Source organism: Arachis hypogaea, chromosome 16 (assembly GCF_003086295.3).
Source record: "Arachis hypogaea cultivar Tifrunner chromosome 16, arahy.Tifrunner.gnm2.J5K5, whole genome shotgun sequence".
In the NCBI taxonomy this organism is placed as follows: Eukaryota; Viridiplantae; Streptophyta; class Magnoliopsida; order Fabales; family Fabaceae; genus Arachis; species Arachis hypogaea.
This window is the reverse complement of record NC_092051.1, coordinates 138,681,967-138,701,787: the sequence shown is the minus strand read 5'-3', so window position 1 is coordinate 138,701,787 and position 19,821 is coordinate 138,681,967. Positions and strand designations below refer to the sequence as shown.

The following is a 19,821-nucleotide window of genomic DNA, read 5'->3' as shown; positions in this document are numbered from 1 at the left end:
CTCTCTTAAAATTTCGAAAATTAGATTTGACTTTTTCAAAAATTTTTAAAATCTAGTTGTTTTTATGAGTCAAATCAAATTTTCAATTTAAAAATCTTATCTTTTTCAAAATCTTTTTCAAAAATCAAATCTTTTTCATTTTTCTTAGTTATTTTCGAAAATTTTAAAACTATTTTTCAAAAATCTTTTTCTTATCTTTATCACCTAATTTTCGAAAATCACATCATCAATTAATGTTTTGATTCAAAAATTTTAAGTTTGTTACTTACTTGTTAAGAAAGATTCAAACTTTAAGTTCTAGAATCATATCTTGTGATTTCTTATAAATCAAGTCATTAATTGTGATTTTAAAAATCAAATCTTTTTCAAAACTAATTTCAATCATATCTTTTCAAAAATATCTTTTTATCTTATCTTTTTCAAAATCATATCTTTTTCAAAAATTTGATTTTAAAATATCCTTTCTAACTTCTTATCTTCTTATCTTTTCAAAATTGATTTTCAAATTTGTTTCAACTAACTATCTAACTTTTTGTTTGTTTCCTATCTTTTTCAAAACTACTTAACTAACTCTCTCTCTCTCTAATTTTCGAAAATATCTCCTTTTTTTTAAAAAAATTCTTTTTAATTAACTAATTATTTTAATTTTTTATTTTAATTTTCGAAAATTACTAACCTTTTTCAAAAAAACTATTTTCGAAAATCACTAACTCTTTTTTCAAAAATAATTTTCGAAAATCCTCTTTCTCTCTCATCTCCTTCTATTTATTTATTCATCTACTAACACTTCATCTCACCAAAAATCCGAACCCTCTCTCTCTGAGTTCAGATTTCCTCTTCTTCTTTTCTTCTACTCACATAAGGGAACCTCTATGCTTGGGCAAAAAGGATCTCTATTATTATTATTTTTCTGTTCCCTCTTTTTCATATGAGCAGGAGCAAGGACACGAATATTCTTGTTGAAGCAGACCCTGAACCTGAAAGGACTCTGAAGAGGAAACTAAGAGAAGCTAAAACACAACAATCCAAAGATAACCTTTCAGAAATTTTCAAACAGGAAGAGGAGATGGCAGCCGAAAATAATAATAATGCAAGGAAGATGCTTGGTGATTTTACTGCACCTAATTCCAATTTACATGGAAGAAGCATCTCCATTCCCATCATTGGAGCAAACAATTTTGAGCTTAAGCCTCAACTAGTTTCTTTGATGCAACAAAACTGCAAGTTTCATGGACTTCCATCTGAAGATCCTTTTCAGTTCTTAACTAAATTCTTGCAGATATGTGATACTGTTAAGACTAATGGAGTAAATCCTGAAGTCTACAGGCTCATACTTTTCCCATTTGCTATAAGAGACAAAGCTAGACTATGGTTGGACTCTCAACCCAAGGATAGCCTGAACTCTTGGGATAAGCTGGTCACGGCTTTCTTAGCCAAGTTCTTTCCTCCTCAAAAGCTGAGCAAGCTTAGAGTGGATGTTCAAACCTTCAAACAGAAAGAAGGTGAATCCCTCTATGAAGCTTGGGAGAGATACAAAGAACTGACCAAAAAGTGTCCTTCTGACATGCTTTCAGAATGGACCATCCTGGATATATTCTATGATGGTTTGTCTGAATTAGCTAAGATGTCATTGGATACTTCTGCAGGTGGATCCATTCACCTAAAGAAAACGCCTGCAGAAGCTCAAGAACTCATTGACATGGTTGCTAATAACCAGTTCATGTACACTTCTGAAAGGAATCCTGTGAATAATGGGACGCCTATGAGGAAGGGAGTTCTTGAAATTGATACTTTGAATGCCATACTGGCTCAGAATAAAATATTGAATCAGCAAGTCAATATGATTTCTCAGAGTCTGAATGGAATGCAAGCTGCATCCAACAGTACTCAAGAGGCAGCTTCTGAAGAAGAAGCTTATGATCCTGAAAACCCTACAATAGCAGAGGTAAATTACTTAGGTGAACCTTATGGAAACACATATAACCCCTCATGGAGAAATCATCCAAATTTCTCATGGAAGGATCAATAAAAGCCTCAACAAGGCTTTAATAATGGTGGAAGAAACAGGTTTAACAATAATAAACCTTTTCCATCATCTACTCAGCAACAGACAGAGAACTCTGAACAAAATACCTCTAATTTAGCAAACTTAGTCTCTGATCTATCTAAGGCCACTGTGAGTTTCATGAATGAAACAAGGTCCTCCATTAGAAATTTGGAAGCACAAGTGGGCCAGCTGAGTAAAAGGATCACTGAAATCCCTCCTAGTACTCTTCCAAGCAATACAGAAGAGAATCCAAAAGGAGAGTGCAAGGCCATTGAATCAATTACCATGGCCGAACCTAGAGAGGAAGGAGAGGACGTGAATCCCAAGGAGGAAGACCTCTTGGGACGTCCAGTGATCAATAAGGAGTTTCCCTTTGAGGAACCAAAGGAATCTGAGGCTCAACTAGAGACCATAGAGATTCCATTAAACCTCCTTATGCCATTCATGAGCTCTGATGAGTATTCCTCTTCTGAAGAGAAGGAGGATGCTACTGAAGAGCAAGTTGCCAAGTTCCTTGGTGCAATCATGAAGCTGAATGCCAATTTATTTGGTAATGAGACTTTGGGAGATGAACCTCCCCTGTTCACCAATGAACTAAATGCATTGGATCAACTGAGATTGCCTCAGAAGAAACAGGATCCTGGAAAGTTCCTAATACCTTGTACCATAGGCACCATGACTTTTGAGAAGGCTCTATGTGGCCTTGGGTCAGGGATAAACCTCATGCCACTCTCTGTAATGGAGAAACTGGGAATCTTTGAGGTGAAAGCTGCTAAAATCTCATTAGAGATGGCAGACAATTCAAGAAAACAGGCTTATAGACAAGTAGAGGACGTGTTAGTAAAGGTTGAAGGCCTTTACATCCCTGCTGATTTCATAGTCCTAGATACTGGGAGGGATGAGGATGAATCCATCATCCTAGGAAGACCCTTCCTAGCCACAGCAAGAGCTGTGATTGATGTGGACAGAGGAGAATTGATTCTTCAATTAAATGAGGACAACCTTGTGTTTACAACTCAAGAATCTCTCTCTACATCCATGGAGAGGAAGCATAAAAAGCTTCTCTCAAAGCAGAGTCAACCAAAGCGCCCACAGTCAAACTCTAAGTTTGGTGTTGGGAGGCCACAACCAAACTCTAAGTTTGGTGTTGGGAGGTCTCAACAAAGCTCTGCACATCTGTGAGGCTCCATGAGAGCCCACTGTCAAGCTATTGACATTAAAGAAGCGCTTGTTGGGAGGCAACCCAATGTTTATTTATCTAATTTTATTGTTATTTATATTTTATTAGGTTCATGATCATGTGGAGTCACGAAAAAAATAGAAAAATTAAAAACAGAATAAAAAATAGCAGAAAAGAATCACACCCTGGAGGAAGACCTTACTGGCGTTTAAACACCAGTAAGAAGCATCTTTTGGGCATTCAACGCCAGAACAGAGCATGATTCTGGCGCTGAACGCCAGAAATGGGCAGCATCTGGGCGTTTGAACGCCAGAAATGCACCCTGGAGGAGAACTGGCGCTGAACGCCCAGAATTGTGTGCAAGGGCATTTTGCATGCCTAATTTGGTGTAAGGTTGTAAATCCTTGAACACCTCAGGATCTGTAGACCCCACAGGATCTCCACCTACCTCCACTCACTTCTTCTCACCCCTCTTTCACACAATCCCATAAACACTCTTCTCCAAAACTCTTCACCAATCACCTCAATCTCTCTTCCCTATCACCACTTCACCACTCACATCCATCCACTCTTCCCCATAAACCTACCCCATAAACTCCACCTACCTTCCAAATTCAAAACCAATTTCCCACCCAAAACCCACCCTTATGGCCGAACCTTACCCCCCCTCCCTTCCCTATATATAGCCCTCCACTCTTCTTCATTTTCACACAACACAACCCTCTCTTCTCCTTCTTGGCCGAATACACCTCTCCCCTTCTTCTCCATATTTTCTTCTTCTTCTTCTATTATTCTTTCTTCTCTTGCTCGAGGGCGAGCAATATTCTAAGTTTGGTGTGGTAAAAGCATAAGCTTTTTGTTTTTTCATTACCATTGATGGCACCCAAGACCGGAGAATCCTCTAGAAAAGGGAAAGGAAAGATAAAAGCTTCCACCTCCGAGTCATGGGAGATGGAAAGGTTCATCTCCAAAGCCCATCAAGACCACTTCTATGATGTTGTGGCCAAGAAGAAGGTGATCCCCGAGGTCCCTTTCAAGCTCAAGAGAAATGAGTATCCGGAGATCCGACATGAAATCCAAAGAAGAGGTTGGGAAGTTCTAACAAACCCCATCCAACAAGTCGGCATCCTAATGGTTCAAGAGTTCTATGCCAATGCATGGATCACTAAGAACCATGATCAAAGTAAGAACCCAAACCCAAAGAATTATATTACAATGGTTCGGGGGAAATACTTAGATTTTAGTCCGGAAAATGTGAGGTTGGCGTTTAACTTGCCTATGATGCAAGGAGATGCACGCCCCTACACAAGAAGGGTCAACTTTAATCAAAGGTTGGACCAAGTCCTCATTGACATATGTGTAGAAGGAGCTCAATGGAAGATTGACTCCAAAGGCAAGCCGGTTCAATTAAGAAGACTGGACCTCAAGCCTGTGGCTAGAGGATGGTTGGAGTTCATCCAACGCTCCATCATCCCCACTAGCAACCGATCTGAAGTCACTGTGGATCGGGCCATCATGATTCATAGCATCATGACTGGAGAGGAAGTAGAAGTTCATGAAGTCATCTCCCTTGAACTCTACAAAATAGCCGAAAAGCCCTCTCCTGGGGCAAGGCTAGCTTTTCCTCATCTTATTTGCCATCTATGTTACTCAGCTGGAGCTTTCATAGAAGGAGACATTCCCATTGAGGAAGAGAAGCCCATCACTAAGAAAAGGATGGAGCAAGCAAGAGAGCCCATTCATGGATCTCAAGAGACGCATGAAGCTCATCACCATGAGATCCCGAAGATGCCTCAAATGCATTTTCCTCCACAAAACTATTGGGAGCAAATCAACACCTCCCTAGGAGAATTAAGTTCCAACATGGGACAACTAAGGGTGGAATATCAAGAGCACTCCATCATCCTTCATGAAATAAGAGAAGATCAAAAAGCAATGAGGGAGGAGCAACAAAAACAAGGAAGAGACATAGAAGAGCTCAAGGACATCATTGGTTCATCAAGAAGGAAACGCCACCATCACTAAGGTGGACTCATTCCTTGTTCTTACATTCTCTGTTTTTTGTTTTCTCTATGTTAAGTGCTTATCTATGTTTGTGTCTTATTACATGATCATTAGTAGTTAGTAACTATGTCTTAAAGTTATGAATGTCCTATGAATCCATCACCTCTCTTAAATGAAAAATGTTTTAATTCAAAAGAACAAGAAGTACATGAGTTTCGAATTTATCATTGAACTTAGTTTAATTATATTGATGTGGTGACAATACTTTTTGTTTTCTGAATGAATGCTTGAACAGTGCATATGTCTTTTGAAGTTGTTGTTTAAGAATGTTAAATATGTTGGCTCTTGAAAGAATGATGACAAGGAGACATGTTATTTGATAATCTGAAAAATCATAAAAAAATGATTCTTGAAGCAAGAAAAAGCAGCAAAGAACAAAGCTTGCAGAAAAAAAAAGAAAGAAAAAATAAGCGAAAAAAAATAGAAAAAGAAAAAGCAAGCAGAAAAAGCCAAAAGCTCTTAAAACCAAGAGGCAAGAGCAAAAAGCCAGTAACCCTTAAAACCAAAAGGCAAGGGTAAATAAAAATGATCCCAAGGCTTTGAGCATCAGTGGATAGGAGGGCCTAAAGGAATAAAATCCTGGCCTAAGCGGCTAAACCAAGCTGTCCCTAACCATGTGCTTGTGGCGTGTAGGTGTCAAGTGAAAACTTGAGACTGAGCGGTTAAAGTCAAGGTCCAAAGCAAAAAAAAAGAGTGTGCTTAAGAACCCTGGACACCTCTAATTGGGGACTTTAGCAAAGCTGAGTCACAATCTGAAAAGGTTCACCCAATTATGTGTCTGTGGCACTTATGTATCCGGTGGTAATACTGGAAAACAAAGTGCTTAGGGCCACGACCAAGACTCATAAAGTAGCTGTGTTCAAGAATCATCATACTGAACTAGGAGAATCAATAACACTATCTGAAATCTGAGTTCCTATAGATGCCAATCATTCTGAACTTCAATGGATAAAGTGAGATGCCAAAACTATTCAAGAGGCAAAAAGCTACAAGTCCCGCTCATCTGATTAGAGCTATGTTTCATTGATAGTTTGGAATTTATAGTATATTCTCTTCTTTTTATCCTATTTTATTTTCAGTTGCTTGGGGACAAGCAACAGTTTAAGTTTGGTGTTGTGATGAGCAGATAATTTATACGCTTTTTTGCATTATTTTTAGTATATTTTTAATAGAATCTGGTTACTTTTAGGGATATTTTCATTAGTTTTATGTTAAATTCACATTTCTGGATTTTACTATGAGTTTGTGTGTTTTTCTGTGATTTCAGGTATTTTCCGGCTGAAATTGAGGGACTTGAGCAAAAATCAGATTCAGAGGTTGAAGAAGGACTGTTGATGCTATTGGATTCTGACCTCCCTGCACTCAAAGTGGATTTTCTGGAGCTACAGAACTCAAAATGGCGCGCTTCCAATTGCGTTGGAAAGTAGACATCCAGGACTTTCCAGCAATATATAATAGTTCATACTTTGGCCGAGTTTAGACGACGTAAAAGGGCGTTGAACGCCAGTTCTACGCTGCTGTCTGGAGTTAAACGCCAGAAACACGTCACAAACCAGAGTTGAACGCCAGAAACACGTTACAACCTGGCGTTCAACTCCAGAAAGAGCCTCTGCACGTGTAACATTCAAGCTCAGCCCAAGCACACACCAAGTGGGTCCCGGAAGTGGATTTATGCATCAATTACTTACTTCTGTAAACCCTAGTAACTAGTTTAGAATAAATAGGACTTTTTACTATTGTATTAGACATCTTTAGATCATCTTGGGACGTCTAGTTCTTAGATCATGGGGGCTGGCCATTCGGCCATGCCTGGACCTTTATCACTTATGTATTTTCAACGGTAGAGTTTCTACACTCCATAGATTAAGGTGTGGAGCTCTGCTGTTCCTCAAAGATTAATGCAAAGTACTACTATTTTTCTATTCAATTCAACTTATTCCGCTTCTAAGATATTCATTCGTACTTCAACCTGAATGTGATGAACGTGACAATCATCATCATTCCCCACGAATGCGTGCCTGACAACCTCTTTCGTTCCACCTTAGATTGAATGAGTATCTCTTGGATCTCTTAATCAGAATCTTCGTGGTATAAGCTAGATTGATGGCGGCATTCATGAGAATCCGGAAAGTCTAAACCTTGTCTGTGGTATTCCGAGTAGGATTCAGGAATTGAATGACTGTGACGAGCTTCAAACTCGCGAGTGCTGGGCGTAGTGACAGACGCAAAAGGAGGGTGAATCCTATTCCAGTATGATCAAGAACCTCAGATGATTAGCCATACCGTGACAGAGCATTTGGACCTTTTTCACAAGAGGATGGGATGTAGCCATTGACAACGGTGATGCCCTTACATACAGCCAGCCATGGAAAGGAGTAAGATTGATTGGATGAAGACAGCAGGAAAGCAGAGGTTCAGAGGAACGAAAGCATCTCTATACGCTTATCTGAAACTCTAACCAATGAATTACATAAGTATTTCTATCTTTATTTTCTGTTTATTTATTAATTATATTCGAAAACTCCATAACTATTTGATATCCGCCTGACTGTGATTTGCAAGGTGACTATAGCTTGCTTCATACCAACAATCTCCGTGGGATCGACCCTTACTCACGTAAGGTTTATTACTTGGACGACCCAGTGCACTTGCTGGTTAGTTGTGCGAAGTTGTGAAGTTATGTTTGGACCATGGTTCTGCGCATCCGTTTTTGGTGCCATTGCCAGGGAAAGAACGAACAACAAATTTTACAACCTCTGAGTAACAATTTCGTATACCACCTATGCATCTTCCTCTTGGGACCTTCCTTCATGGTGGGTGGCGACCGCCTAACACCAAACTTAGGTTTGATGTCTGGGAAAACTGTATGAGTTTTCACCAAAGGAGGAGGTTTCAGCATTGTACTCTGTATGGAAGTAACTCCTTTGTCAGGGGGTAGTGGAGGTTTCAGGACCTTGATAATCATGTAATCCTTCTGTAACCTCAGCACCAATTTGCCTCTCCCAGCATCAGAGAGGTTTCTTCCAGTAGAGATAGACCATTGCTCCAAAACCTCAGCAAAAAGAATATTGATTTGCATCTTTTTAGAGTCTTCCAAGGATTGTGATCAGTGCTCGTCCTTGGTCTCCTTTTGGGACATCTGAGGGTGTGGTACTTCAGGCTTTCTTCCCATAAGAGGGGTGTGTAACAGTGTGCTTCCAGCCTCTTCTTGAGTCTCTTCTTCATCTAGTTCTTCAACAGTGTGTACCACCTTAGACTCAGCCTCCTTGGTACTAATGAGGGCTAGACACTCTTCTCTTGGATTCAACTTTGTGTCTCTGGAAAGAGTGTTAGAGGGTCTCTACAGTTTCTGAGGAAGGTTCCTCTGAATGACTGCACTGCACTCCTAAGTAAGCACCATTGTCTCTACTTTCCTCTAATCCCTCTTGTTATTTAGTATTTTCTTCATGAACTTAGCATATGAAGGCATTTCTTCAAGAGCCTCTACAAAGGGGATTTTGATCTCCAGCTTCTTGAAAACTTCTAAGAATTTAGCAAATTGCCTATTCTTTTCTACTTTCTGGAGTCTTTGAGGGTATGGTAACTTGGCCTTGTACTCAAGGGCCATGAGTGGTGCAGGGTGAGTGTCTATAGTGCCTATAGAAGGGCTACCAGCTTGCTAAGGAAAGGTGTTCTCAGCACTTACACGTGTCTGGCCTCCCTTGGACTGGCGTTCAACGCCTGGGCTGCCCCCTATTGGGCGTTGGACGCACTGGCTCCCCCCTTCTAGGTGTTGGACGCCCTGGTTTCCTTGAACTATAGCTTGTTTAGCTTCTGCTAGCTCTTCTCCCTGCCTTTTACTGTTCAGAGGCTGGGTGTTCAGAATACTCCTTAATTGAAGAGCTTGGCACTCTTCTCTTATTTTTTCAGACAAGTGCTGTCTAGCTTGACTCAACTGTGCCTCTACATTCTTGTAGAGGCTCGGGTTTCTTACAACATCTCTTGCAATTTTAACATTTGTTGTGCAAGGTGGTGTAGCTACTGAGTTAAAGACTCATTCTATTCTGGAGGGTTAGATTCAGTGGTCACTATCTTGACCTCTCCTTTCATTGAAGTCTCACCAGATGAGTATAAATGCTGGTTGCTGGCGACTGTCTCAATGAGTTCTTGAGCTTCCTCAATTGTCTTTCTCATGTGTATCGAACCACCAGCAGAATGGTCTAAGGACCTCTTAGCCATATATGTGAGTCCGTAATAGAAGATGTCTAGCTTTACCCATTCTGAAAACATTTTAGTAGGGTATTTCTGTAGGATCATCCTGTACCTCCCCCATGCTTCATAAAGAGACTCATTATCATCTTGTTTGAAGCTTTGAATGTCCAGTCTTAGCTGGATTAGCTTCCTTGGAGGAAAGTATCTATTCAAAAACTTTTCTACCAGCTTATTCCATGTGTTCAAGCTTGATTTGGGTTGAGTATCCAACCACCTCTTTGCTTGGCCTTTTACAGCAAATGAAAAGAGCAATAGTTTGTAGACATCTTGGTCTACTCCGCTAGTTCTTACTGTGTCAGCTATCTACAGGAATTCAGCAAGGAATTCTGTGGGCTCCTGTTGTGGAAGTCCCTGAAATTGGTAGTTTTGCTGCACTAGAGTGATTAACTGTGGGTTGAGCTCAAAATGAGCTACTCCAATAGGAGGTATGCTAATGCTGCTTCTATAGAAGTCAGGAGTGGTAGCTGTATAAGACTCTAAGGTTCTTCTTGGTTGTGCCTCTTCCTCTAGATCCATAGTGGTTCTAGTGTTCCTGTACAAACAAGAGACAATAAAAAGTGGGAATATCTATGTCACAATCTAGAGAACTCCTAATGAGATACCCAGAAAGAAACAGGAATTAAAATAATTTTTTTTTCGAAAATAAATAATTAAAATAAAAATTAATTCAAAAATAATAATAAAAATAATAATTAAGAAATTTTGAAAAAAATAAGAAAAGGAAGGAGATTTTCGAAAGTTGGAGAGAAAAAGTCAAATAAAGATTTTGAAATTCAATTTTAAAAGAAAGTAAAAATTTAAAATTTAAAAACAAGATAAGACAGGTAAGTTTTAAAATTTAGAAATAAAGATAAGATAAAGATTTAAAAAGATTAAGAAAGATAAGAATTGAAATTTAAAGATTTTTGAAAATCAAGTTTAAAAGATTTAAGATAAAGAAAGTTTTGAAATTTAAAAAGAAAGATATGATAAAGATTTGAAAAGATTTGTTTTTAAAATTTAAAATTTGAAAAATTAAAAAGACAAACACTAAAAGACACCAAACTTAAAAATTTTAAGATCAAACAAAGAAAAGGACCAAGAACAATTCGAACACCAAGAAAGAAAAACAAAAACAATATTCAAAAAATCAAGAAAGGAAAAATCAACAAAAACCAAGAAAAGGTACCAAACTTAAAAGTTTTGAAGATCAAGGACACTAATTTCAAAAATTTTAAAAGAAAAACACTACAAGACACCAAACATAAAATTTTTAAAATCAAATAAGAAAAATAACGAGAACAATTTCAAATACAAGGAAGAACACCAAGAACAATTTTCAAAAAACTAAATAAAAGAAAAACCAAGAAACACCAAAAAGACACCAAACTTAAGAAATTTAAAACCAAAGACTCTAATTTTCAAAAAAGTTAGAAAAGAAAAGAAAAGACTCAAAAAGACACTAAACTTAAAGATTGACACATGACTCAAACAAAAGAAAAAGATTACTAAAGAAAAGAAAAGGTTTTGAAAAGTTTTTAACAAAGAAAACAAGAAACACAAATAAAAGAGCAAATAAACCATAACAAGTACATAATCTAAGCAACAAGATAGTCCGGTAGTTTGTCAATCTCGAACAAACCCCGACAACGGCGCCAAAAACTTGGTGTGCGAAATTGAACACCGCAAGTTTCGCACAGATAGACCGGCAAGTGCATCGGGTCGTCCAAGTAATACCTCAGGTGAGTGAGGGTCGAATCCCATGGAGATTGTCGGATTGAGCAAGCAATGGCTACCTTGTAGATCTTAGTCTGGCGGATAAAAAATATAGTTGTTGTAAAAAGCTCATAAAAATAGAATAAATAAAGTGTTACTGGATAGGTGTGAAATCAATGATAAGAGAACGGTTGAGGCTTCGGAGATGATTCCTCTTTCTGGATCAACTTTTCTCACTGTCTACTTCAACTTCTGATGATGCATTCCATGGCAGGCTGTAAATGATTAATGCCAGGTCAGTGGTCATTAATCTCCTCTACTTCAGATCAAACGCCAGGTCAATGGTCATCCAATCTGAACAGGGGTGAAGCTCCTGCAGTCCATTCCCTTGGTGATCCTACTCAAAACACCACAGAAAAGGTCGGATCTTCTGGATCAGAGAATGCTACTTAACGATTCTAGCCTATACCACAAAGGCCCTAATTGCCCCGTACCTCGGCTAAGCTGATGTCTCCAAGTCCCAAACGAAGTCGTGGATTAGCCGTTTAAGAGATGTATAATCGAGCTTGTGGTTCAATACTATCCCGTCAAGGACTCGCAAGAACCCTTGTAGAATAGGGATGACGGTCAAATTACACTCCCAATTCATTAGGATGAAGAACGAAGATACATCTTAAAATAGAATCAAGCATAGGTTGAAATAGAACAATGATATTATTAATCCATAAGAATCAGTAGAGCTCCTAACCTTAACCTAGGAGGTTCAGTTGTTCATACTGTACAATAATGTTCGAAAGTAAAAGTGGGGGAAGAAGATCCTAAATAAGGGTGATCTCCTCCTTAAATACTAGTCTAATAGCTAGGGTTTACAAAAATAAGATAAACTAGTTTTGTAGTGCAAAAATTCACTTTCCGGGCCCACTTGGTGAGTGTTTGGGCTGAGCTTGGGGTGAAGCCACGAGTTGGTACTCCCTTTGGGGCGTTGGATGCCAGCTTTGGACTCCTTTTTGGGCATTGGGCGCCAGGTGCTCCTTTTTGGGCGTCGAACGCCAGGAATGGGGTTGGTAGCTGGCGTTGAACGCCAGTTTTAGGCCTTCATTTCCAAAGCAAAATATAGACTATTATATTTTTCTGGAAAGCTCTGGAAGTTATCTTTCTAACGCCATTAAGAACGTGTCATTTAGACCTCTATAGCTCTAGATATGCGCGTTTGAATACACAAAGGTTAGAATTTGACAGCATCTGCTACACTTTCCTTGCCTCTGAATCGGACTTTGCCAAAACTCCTCAATTTCAGCCAAAAATTATTTGAAATCATATGAAAACACGCAAACTCAAACTAGAATCCAAAAACATGAATTTTGCACTAAAACCTATGAAAATATAATAGAACTTAAGCAAAACATAACTAAAATAATATGAAAATGATGCCAAAAAGCGTATAAAAAATCCGTTCATCAAAGGCGACATCATTTCAGAAATAAAGGACAAACTTGAAAAAGCATTGCAAAATGAGGAATCTTATTGGAAAGATAAGTCTAGAGTCAAATGGCTCAAATCCGGTGATCAGAATACAGCTTTCTTCCATTAGAAATTTAAAAATGGAACTCGAAGGAATAAATTTTGGCAACTAACTAGCAATGATGGTGAAGTGGCTACTTCAAATGCTGGTATTGCTTCTGTGGCTGAATCTTATTTCAAGGACATCTTCTCCTCCACTTGTCATGAGAACCCTGAACTTCTGTTTACTAATTTGAACCTAATGTTACAGCTCACATGAATCGTAGGCTTCAAAGACCAGTGACTATGGAAGAAGTGAAATGTGCAACATTTAGCATTCATCCTCAAAGTGCTCCAGAAGATGATGGTATGACAGCAAAATTTTTTCAAAGCTTCTGGAACATACTTAGTGGTGATGTGTTTCGAGCAGTTAAAAGCTTCTTTTTGGGGGACAGAATTTTGAAGGGTTTTAACCACACTCAGATCTGTCTTATTCCCAAGATTTCTGATGCTAAAGATATGACTCAGGTAAGACCAATAAGCCTATCCTCAATCTTTTACAAGATTATCTCTAAAGTACTTGTACATAGACTTCAGGGTATGATGAATAGACTAATTAGCCCTACGTAGAGTACTTTTATTAAAGGCAAATTAATCTCTGATAATATCCTAATTGCTCATGAGTGTATGCATTACCTGAAGAACAAAAAAAAAGGGGACTCAAAAAGGAAATGTCGCTAAAATTATATATGCGTAAGGCATATGATAGGGTGGAATGGCACTTTCTTTGGTTTATATTGGAGAAGTTTACTTTTGACTCCCGGTGGATATGTGGATTCGAGAATTAGTGACAACTGTTTCTTATTCTGTCATTGTGGAAGGACAACCCTATAGTTTCTTCAAATCAAATAGAGGTATTCAACAAGGATATCCTCTATCTCCCTATCTTTTTCTTTTCTGTGTAGAAGGTCTCTCCTTCTTGCTATATAAGGCGGAATAAAACAGACTAATTCAGAGTCTTCAGATACATAGACGATGTCCCAAGGTCAACCAGCTCCTCTTTGCTGATGATTCCATCTTATTCTGCAAGGCTAATCCTGAAGCATGTTCAAACATCCTGCATTTATTGAATTCTTATGAAAGCATCAGTGGCCAGAGGGTAAATCTTAATAAATTTGTTGTATTCTTTAGCCACAACACTCCCTCCACTACTCGTATACTACTGGCTAACTCTATGAACATTAATCATATTGAGGCTCAGGATAGATACCTTAGTTTGCCTTCTACAGTTTCAAAATCGAAAAAGGCTTCTTTTAGTATGATCAAAGAGAAGGTTCAGAAAAGAATCCAAGGGTGAAAGCGCAATCTTCTATTGGCAGGTGGTAGACAGGTATTGCTTAAGGTAGTGGGAGAAGCTATTCCTATTTATACATTGTCTTGCTTCAAGTTGCCTGATGGTTTAATTTCGAAAATTCACTCTCTACTTTTTCAGTTTTGGTGGGACAAAAAGGTTTTGAAAGGCGGATGACTTGGATTAGCTGGGACACTATGACTCGCCCACGAAGAGAAGGAGGCCTTGGATTTAAAGATCTTAGAATCCAAAATCTGGTGCTTTTAGGCAAATAGTTTTGGCGACTCGTAACACAGCCTACTTTCCTATTATCCAAAATCCTAAGAGGTAAATACTTTAGCAACGGTAATGCTATAACGGCAGAAATTGGAGTCTTACATTCTTGGGGATAGAGGAGCATACTGAAAGGCCGAAAGATTGTTGAAAAAGGTCTTAATTGGGTTGTGGATACTAGAGAGAATATTTGAACCTTTGAGGATCCTTGGCTGCCTCCTCCGTATCCTTTAATGATTTCTGACATGCCAAATAGACAGGCTATTTCTGAGTTGGTTCCAAGAGTTAAAGATCTAATTACTGAAAATAGAAATTGGAATCAGAATCTCATTCAAGAATTATTTCCCCAAGACGTTGCAGACAGGATTTTGTCAGTTAAAATTCAGCAAAGTAGGGACAAATTGCAATGGAATTTTGAACAAATCCAAGTAATATGATACATCTTCAGGTTACAGAATTGGCTATTTATTTTACCATCCGCCTTTGGAGCTTTGCCCTAATTATATACAGCAGAAAAAGTCGTAGATTGATCTATGGAAGTTGAACTTGCCTTACAAAATTAAGCTATTTATCTGGAAAGCTCTCCATGGCCGGCTTCCGGTACTTGCTCAGATTCATCACCGCATCCCATATATATCGCCAATATGCCCCTACTGTCATGAAGCAACAGAAACAGTCACTCATTGTTTGATCGATTGCTCTAGAATTAAAGAAGTATGGTCTTAGAGTTATCTTCGTGACTATCTTCCTCCTCAGAATCCTAACGACTTTTGGACATGGTAAACTGCATCAATAGAGATGCTTAACCCGTTGAAGAATGCTGACTGTAATCCTCAATTGCTTGCCATCATTTGCTGGAACTGCTGGAAAGCTCACAACTAGTTAATTTTTGAAGGTTCTACTTCAATGCCGTCTGCCATTCTGGTAAGCTCTGTCAAGTTGCTCCGTGAAATCCAGAGAACTCCCAGTTTAGTTCGTCATCTCCATGAGGCAAACTCTTAGTTTCATTCAATTTGATCTATCATTCTTTCTTCTTTAAGATTTTTCTTTGTTTTTCGACCATGCACCGTTGGATGAATACCTTCAGTGTATTATTTTAGAAAATTTCCACCTTTTATTATGCTGTCCTACTTTTGGACATCTTTGTATTTCATTTTTCAATAACTAATGAAATATAACCTACTATCTTTGAAAAAAATCATATTACATGAATAAAAGTAAAAAAAAAAAGACAATTATTGTTTTTCCCTCCATGCAAAATTTAATTATGTTAATGAAAAAAATTAATATATTTTAGGAATTTACTTATTACTAAAAAAATTATTTAATAATATATTTATCCTATTACAATATTATTTATATAAATATTCTATTTTTAGTACGCGTAAATTGCAGTAGTAATTGCATATTTATTAAATAACATCTAAATTGCATCAAAGGTTGTATTTAGTTTTAAGAACAGGATAAGATAAGATATTGAAAATTTTTTGTATCTTATTTAGTAATAAACTAGAACAAATTATAAAAATTTAATTTATTCACATTTTTTCATTCAAAAAATTTAGAAAGAAAAATATAATAATAAAAAATATAATTATAAAAAATTAACAAAAATAATTAAAGAAAAAATAAAAAATAAATTGTATCTCTTGTTAGTGTCATTCTTGTCAGGACACAAAATAATTAAAGATTTTAGTGTGATTTTTTTTCTAAAGTTAGGAGTGAAACTTGAACCCGCAATCTCTAGATGAATATAGAGAGACTATGTCATTTAAAATATAGTTTATTGGCAAGATCTTAGTGTGATTTACTAATAATAAAATTAGGACATTTATGTAAATAATGTTGTAAATTGTAATAGGACAAGTATATTATTAATTATTTTTTTTTCAAATTTAAATAAGTATAAATCCCTATATTTTACTATATATTTTTTAATTATTTTGATGACTCTTTATCAAACAGATATGAAATAATGTATATAAATGTATAAAATATATAATAGGGTAAATTACAAAAATGCATTTGAATAATTTTGTTGTTGATAAAAATGCATTTGAATTTTGGTATAAAAAAATGTTCTCAAATAATTTTAAAATGTAACAAAAATATCCAACATTAAATACATATTGTCAAAATAATACTTTAGAGATTGAATTTTGATGCGATTTTTCGTAAGTATAATTTAAAAAAAAATGAGATATTTTTATCATTAAAATTTGATGATTTTTTGCTAAATATATATTTTTTTGTGATTTTTTTTATCAACGACTAATAATACTTTTAAAAAATAAAAAATATAGAGATCACATTTTTATTCGATTTTTTGTATGTATTTTTTAAATAATTATCTAATTATTCCTATAAAATTTTAGATTAAATATATAAACAATTTATTAAATAAAAATTTCGTTTGTCCTTAAAAAAAATATTTTTTATTTTTTGTCAACAATAAAATTATTCAAATGCATTTTTTATAATTTACCACTATAATAAGTCATGTTTTAGTTGAAATTGGGTATTCATCTAGCATTTTTTATGTCAAATATATTAGATGAGAAAATCAATCTAGCTTGTTTTACATGGCCTGAGAAAATTCAAGATCAAAACAGCTAAGGTCAGTCAGGTGCGTATTGCCTTACGTCATTGCGCAACTGTTGAGATAATATTCAATTTGGTCCCTAAACTTACATGCAAATTTTAATTTAGTCCTTAAAATTTTAATTGCCTTTATTTAGTTCTCAAACTTTGTGAATATAACTCATGTTCGTCCTTAAAACAATTTTCAACATATAAATGTTAACAGAATACTGTCGTGAACAGCCGAATGCCACACTAAATTTTGTAAAATAATGTCGTTTTAGTTTTGGCACTCAAATAACTCAAAAACAACATCGTAAAAGGTGTTTATTAAAAATTTAACTAAAACAAAATAAGTGATACGATAGCATTTTTGAACTATTTAAATGCCAAAACCAAAACTGCATCATTTTACAAGTTTTAAAGTGACATCTAATAGTCTATAACAACGCTCCATTAACGTTTTTATACTAAAAATCATCTCAGTGACTAATATGAGGCACATTTATGAATTTTGGAGACTAAATAAAGGCAATTAAAATCTCAGGAATTAAATTGAAACTTGTGTGTAAATTTAGCGACCAAATTGAATATTATCTCGGAACTGTCTCTTTGAAAGTTTAATTTCTTCATTTTAAAATAAAATAAACAATGAAAGAATAAAGAGAAGACTCCATAATGTTTCCTCATGCTCATTCCGCATCTGCATTATATTTAATGAAAATGAAAATGAGCCACCGGTATCCGCATGTACAAAAAATATTTAGAGGAAAAGAAGGTTTTGCTAACTTAATTAGAAAAAAGTTAACTTTATATTATTAAAAATTTAAGAGTATTATTTTCTCAATTAAATTATTCTTCTATTTTTATAATTTGAAAAGTAAGCTTAGAATTTATACTAGTTAGCAAAATCCTAATTGAAAATCATTTCACAACATGGAAGTTGGTCACAACTAGTCAACTACTACAGGGAAAAGTTTCCCTATATAGTTTACATATCTGAACCAAAATCAAAACCATAGCTTTTCTCGTACAATCCAATTGATGGCAAAAACAACGCGCATAGCTGTTGTTACAAGTCCTGGCTTGACCCACCTAGTTCCAATACTTGAGTTCTCCAAAAGATTCTTGGAGCTTCACCCAAATTTTCATGTCACTTGCATGATTCCCTCACTTGGGCCACACCCAGATTCAACCAAATCCTACCTTCAAACTCTTCCTTCAAACATTCACTCCATCCTTCTCCCTTCAATCAACAAACAAGACTTACCCCAAGGAGCATACCCAGGAGTTCTTATTCAAAAAACCGTTACCCGCTCTCTCCCATCAATTCGTGAGACCCTTAAATCCCTCACCTTAAGGGAACCACTTGCAGCTTTGATCGCAGATGCTTACGCCTTCGAAGCACTTTCATTTGCTAAGGAGTTCAATTTCTTGTCCTACATTTACTTCCCTTCTGCAGTTATGGCTCTCTCATTGTGTTTGCATTTGCCAAAACTTGATGAGCAAGTTACCGGTGAGTACAAAGACCTAAAACATCCTATCTATTTACCCGGTTGTGTACCAGTTTTCGGGCGTGATCTTCCATTTCCAATGCAAAATCGATCCAGTGATGCTTACAAACTCTATCTAGAACGTTCCAAAGGATTCAGTAATGGAAACGGATTCATAATCAACAGCTTCTTGGAATTGGAATCAGCTGCTATGAAAGCACTTGCAAAGGAGAAAAGTTGCTTCAGCTTTTATGCTGTTGGACCAATTACACAAAAAAGGTCATCAAGCAATGATGGTGATGAGGAATTAGAGTGTTTAAGATGGTTGGATAAACAGCCACATAGTTCTGTTTTGTATGTTTCTTTCGGAAGCGGCGGAACACTCTCTCAGAGCGCAATCAATGAGCTAGCTTTGGGTTTGGAATTGAGTGGTCAAAGATTTTTATGGGTTCTTAGAGCACCAAGTGATTCACCTAGTGCTGCTTACTTAGACAACCAAAAGAAGGAGGATCCTTTGAAATTTTTACCAAGTGGGTTTCTAGAAAGAACCAAAGAGAAAGGTTTGGTTTTGCCATCATGGGCACCCCAAGTACAAATCCTTAGTCACGATTCAGTTGGTGGGTTTTTGAGTCATTGTGGTTGGAACTCGGTGTTGGAAAGTGTGCAAGTGGGAGTTCCAATAATCACATGGCCACTCTTTGCAGAGCAGAGGATGAATGCTGTGTTGTTAGTTGATGGACTCAAAGTGGCGGTGAGGCCGAATGTTGGAGAAGATGGTGTTGTTGAAAAGGAGGAAATTTCAAAGGTGATAAAGTGTCTAATGGAGCAGGATGAAGGTAAAGCAATGCGCAAAAGAATGGAGGATTTGAAAGCTTATGCTGCTGATGCAGTGAAGAAAGATGCTGGTTCTTCAACTCATGCGTTATCACAATTGGCTACTAAGTGGGAAAATTTTAGTGGGATTGAGGATAATAATTAAAGGTGGAAAGTCATATCGACTTAACGTGAAATTGATATTTGAAAATTAGATGATTTGATGATTTGACTAAATTTTCATCTAATAGCTCTCAAATATCAATTTTATGTGAAATCAACTTTACCTGAGTTTTCATCAAAAGTGAAAATTAATAAGAGAAAAGGCCAAATAAATCTTTGACATTTTGATTTTTAAAATCTCAACAACTTAAATTTTTGCAGATCAAGAACCTATTTCTCTTGTTTTTTTTAAATTAATAAAGCCTTCTATGAGTCTGTTGATGTGCATGTTATACATTGTTTAATATGGGCCAGCCATATGGTTTTTTTCTCTGATTTTTTTTTTTGTAATGGACTGATATTGATGTCAGTAATAATATTTAGCTTGCTTTGACACGTTGCCCACATAAGT

The 19,821-nt window shown here is 36.5% G+C and overlaps 1 protein-coding gene and 1 non-coding gene across 2 annotated transcripts; one reads left to right on the top strand and one right to left on the bottom strand.

The window, feature by feature from the left end:
* Positions 1–1,462: 1,462 nt before the first annotated feature.
* LOC112760163 (small nucleolar RNA R71) lies at positions 1,463–1,570 on the bottom strand. Its single transcript, XR_003180615.1, has one exon. It is a non-coding gene; the product is annotated as a small nucleolar RNA R71 (small nucleolar RNA).
* Positions 1,571–17,872: 16,302 nt separating this feature from the next.
* LOC112755266 (hydroquinone glucosyltransferase-like) lies at positions 17,873–19,803 on the top strand. The gene has a single exon (XM_025803242.3). The coding sequence runs from the start codon at positions 17,986–17,988 to the stop codon at positions 19,411–19,413; it is 1,428 nt and encodes a 475-aa protein (XP_025659027.1). The 5' UTR covers positions 17,873–17,985; the 3' UTR covers positions 19,414–19,803.
* The last annotated feature ends 18 nt before the right edge of the window (positions 19,804–19,821 follow it).

What these genes read in the sequence shown, in the direction of transcription:
- LOC112755266 (XM_025803242.3), top strand. Translation starts at nt 17,986, where the DNA reads ATGGCAAAAACAACGCGCATAGCTGTTGTTACAAGTCCTGGCTTGACC.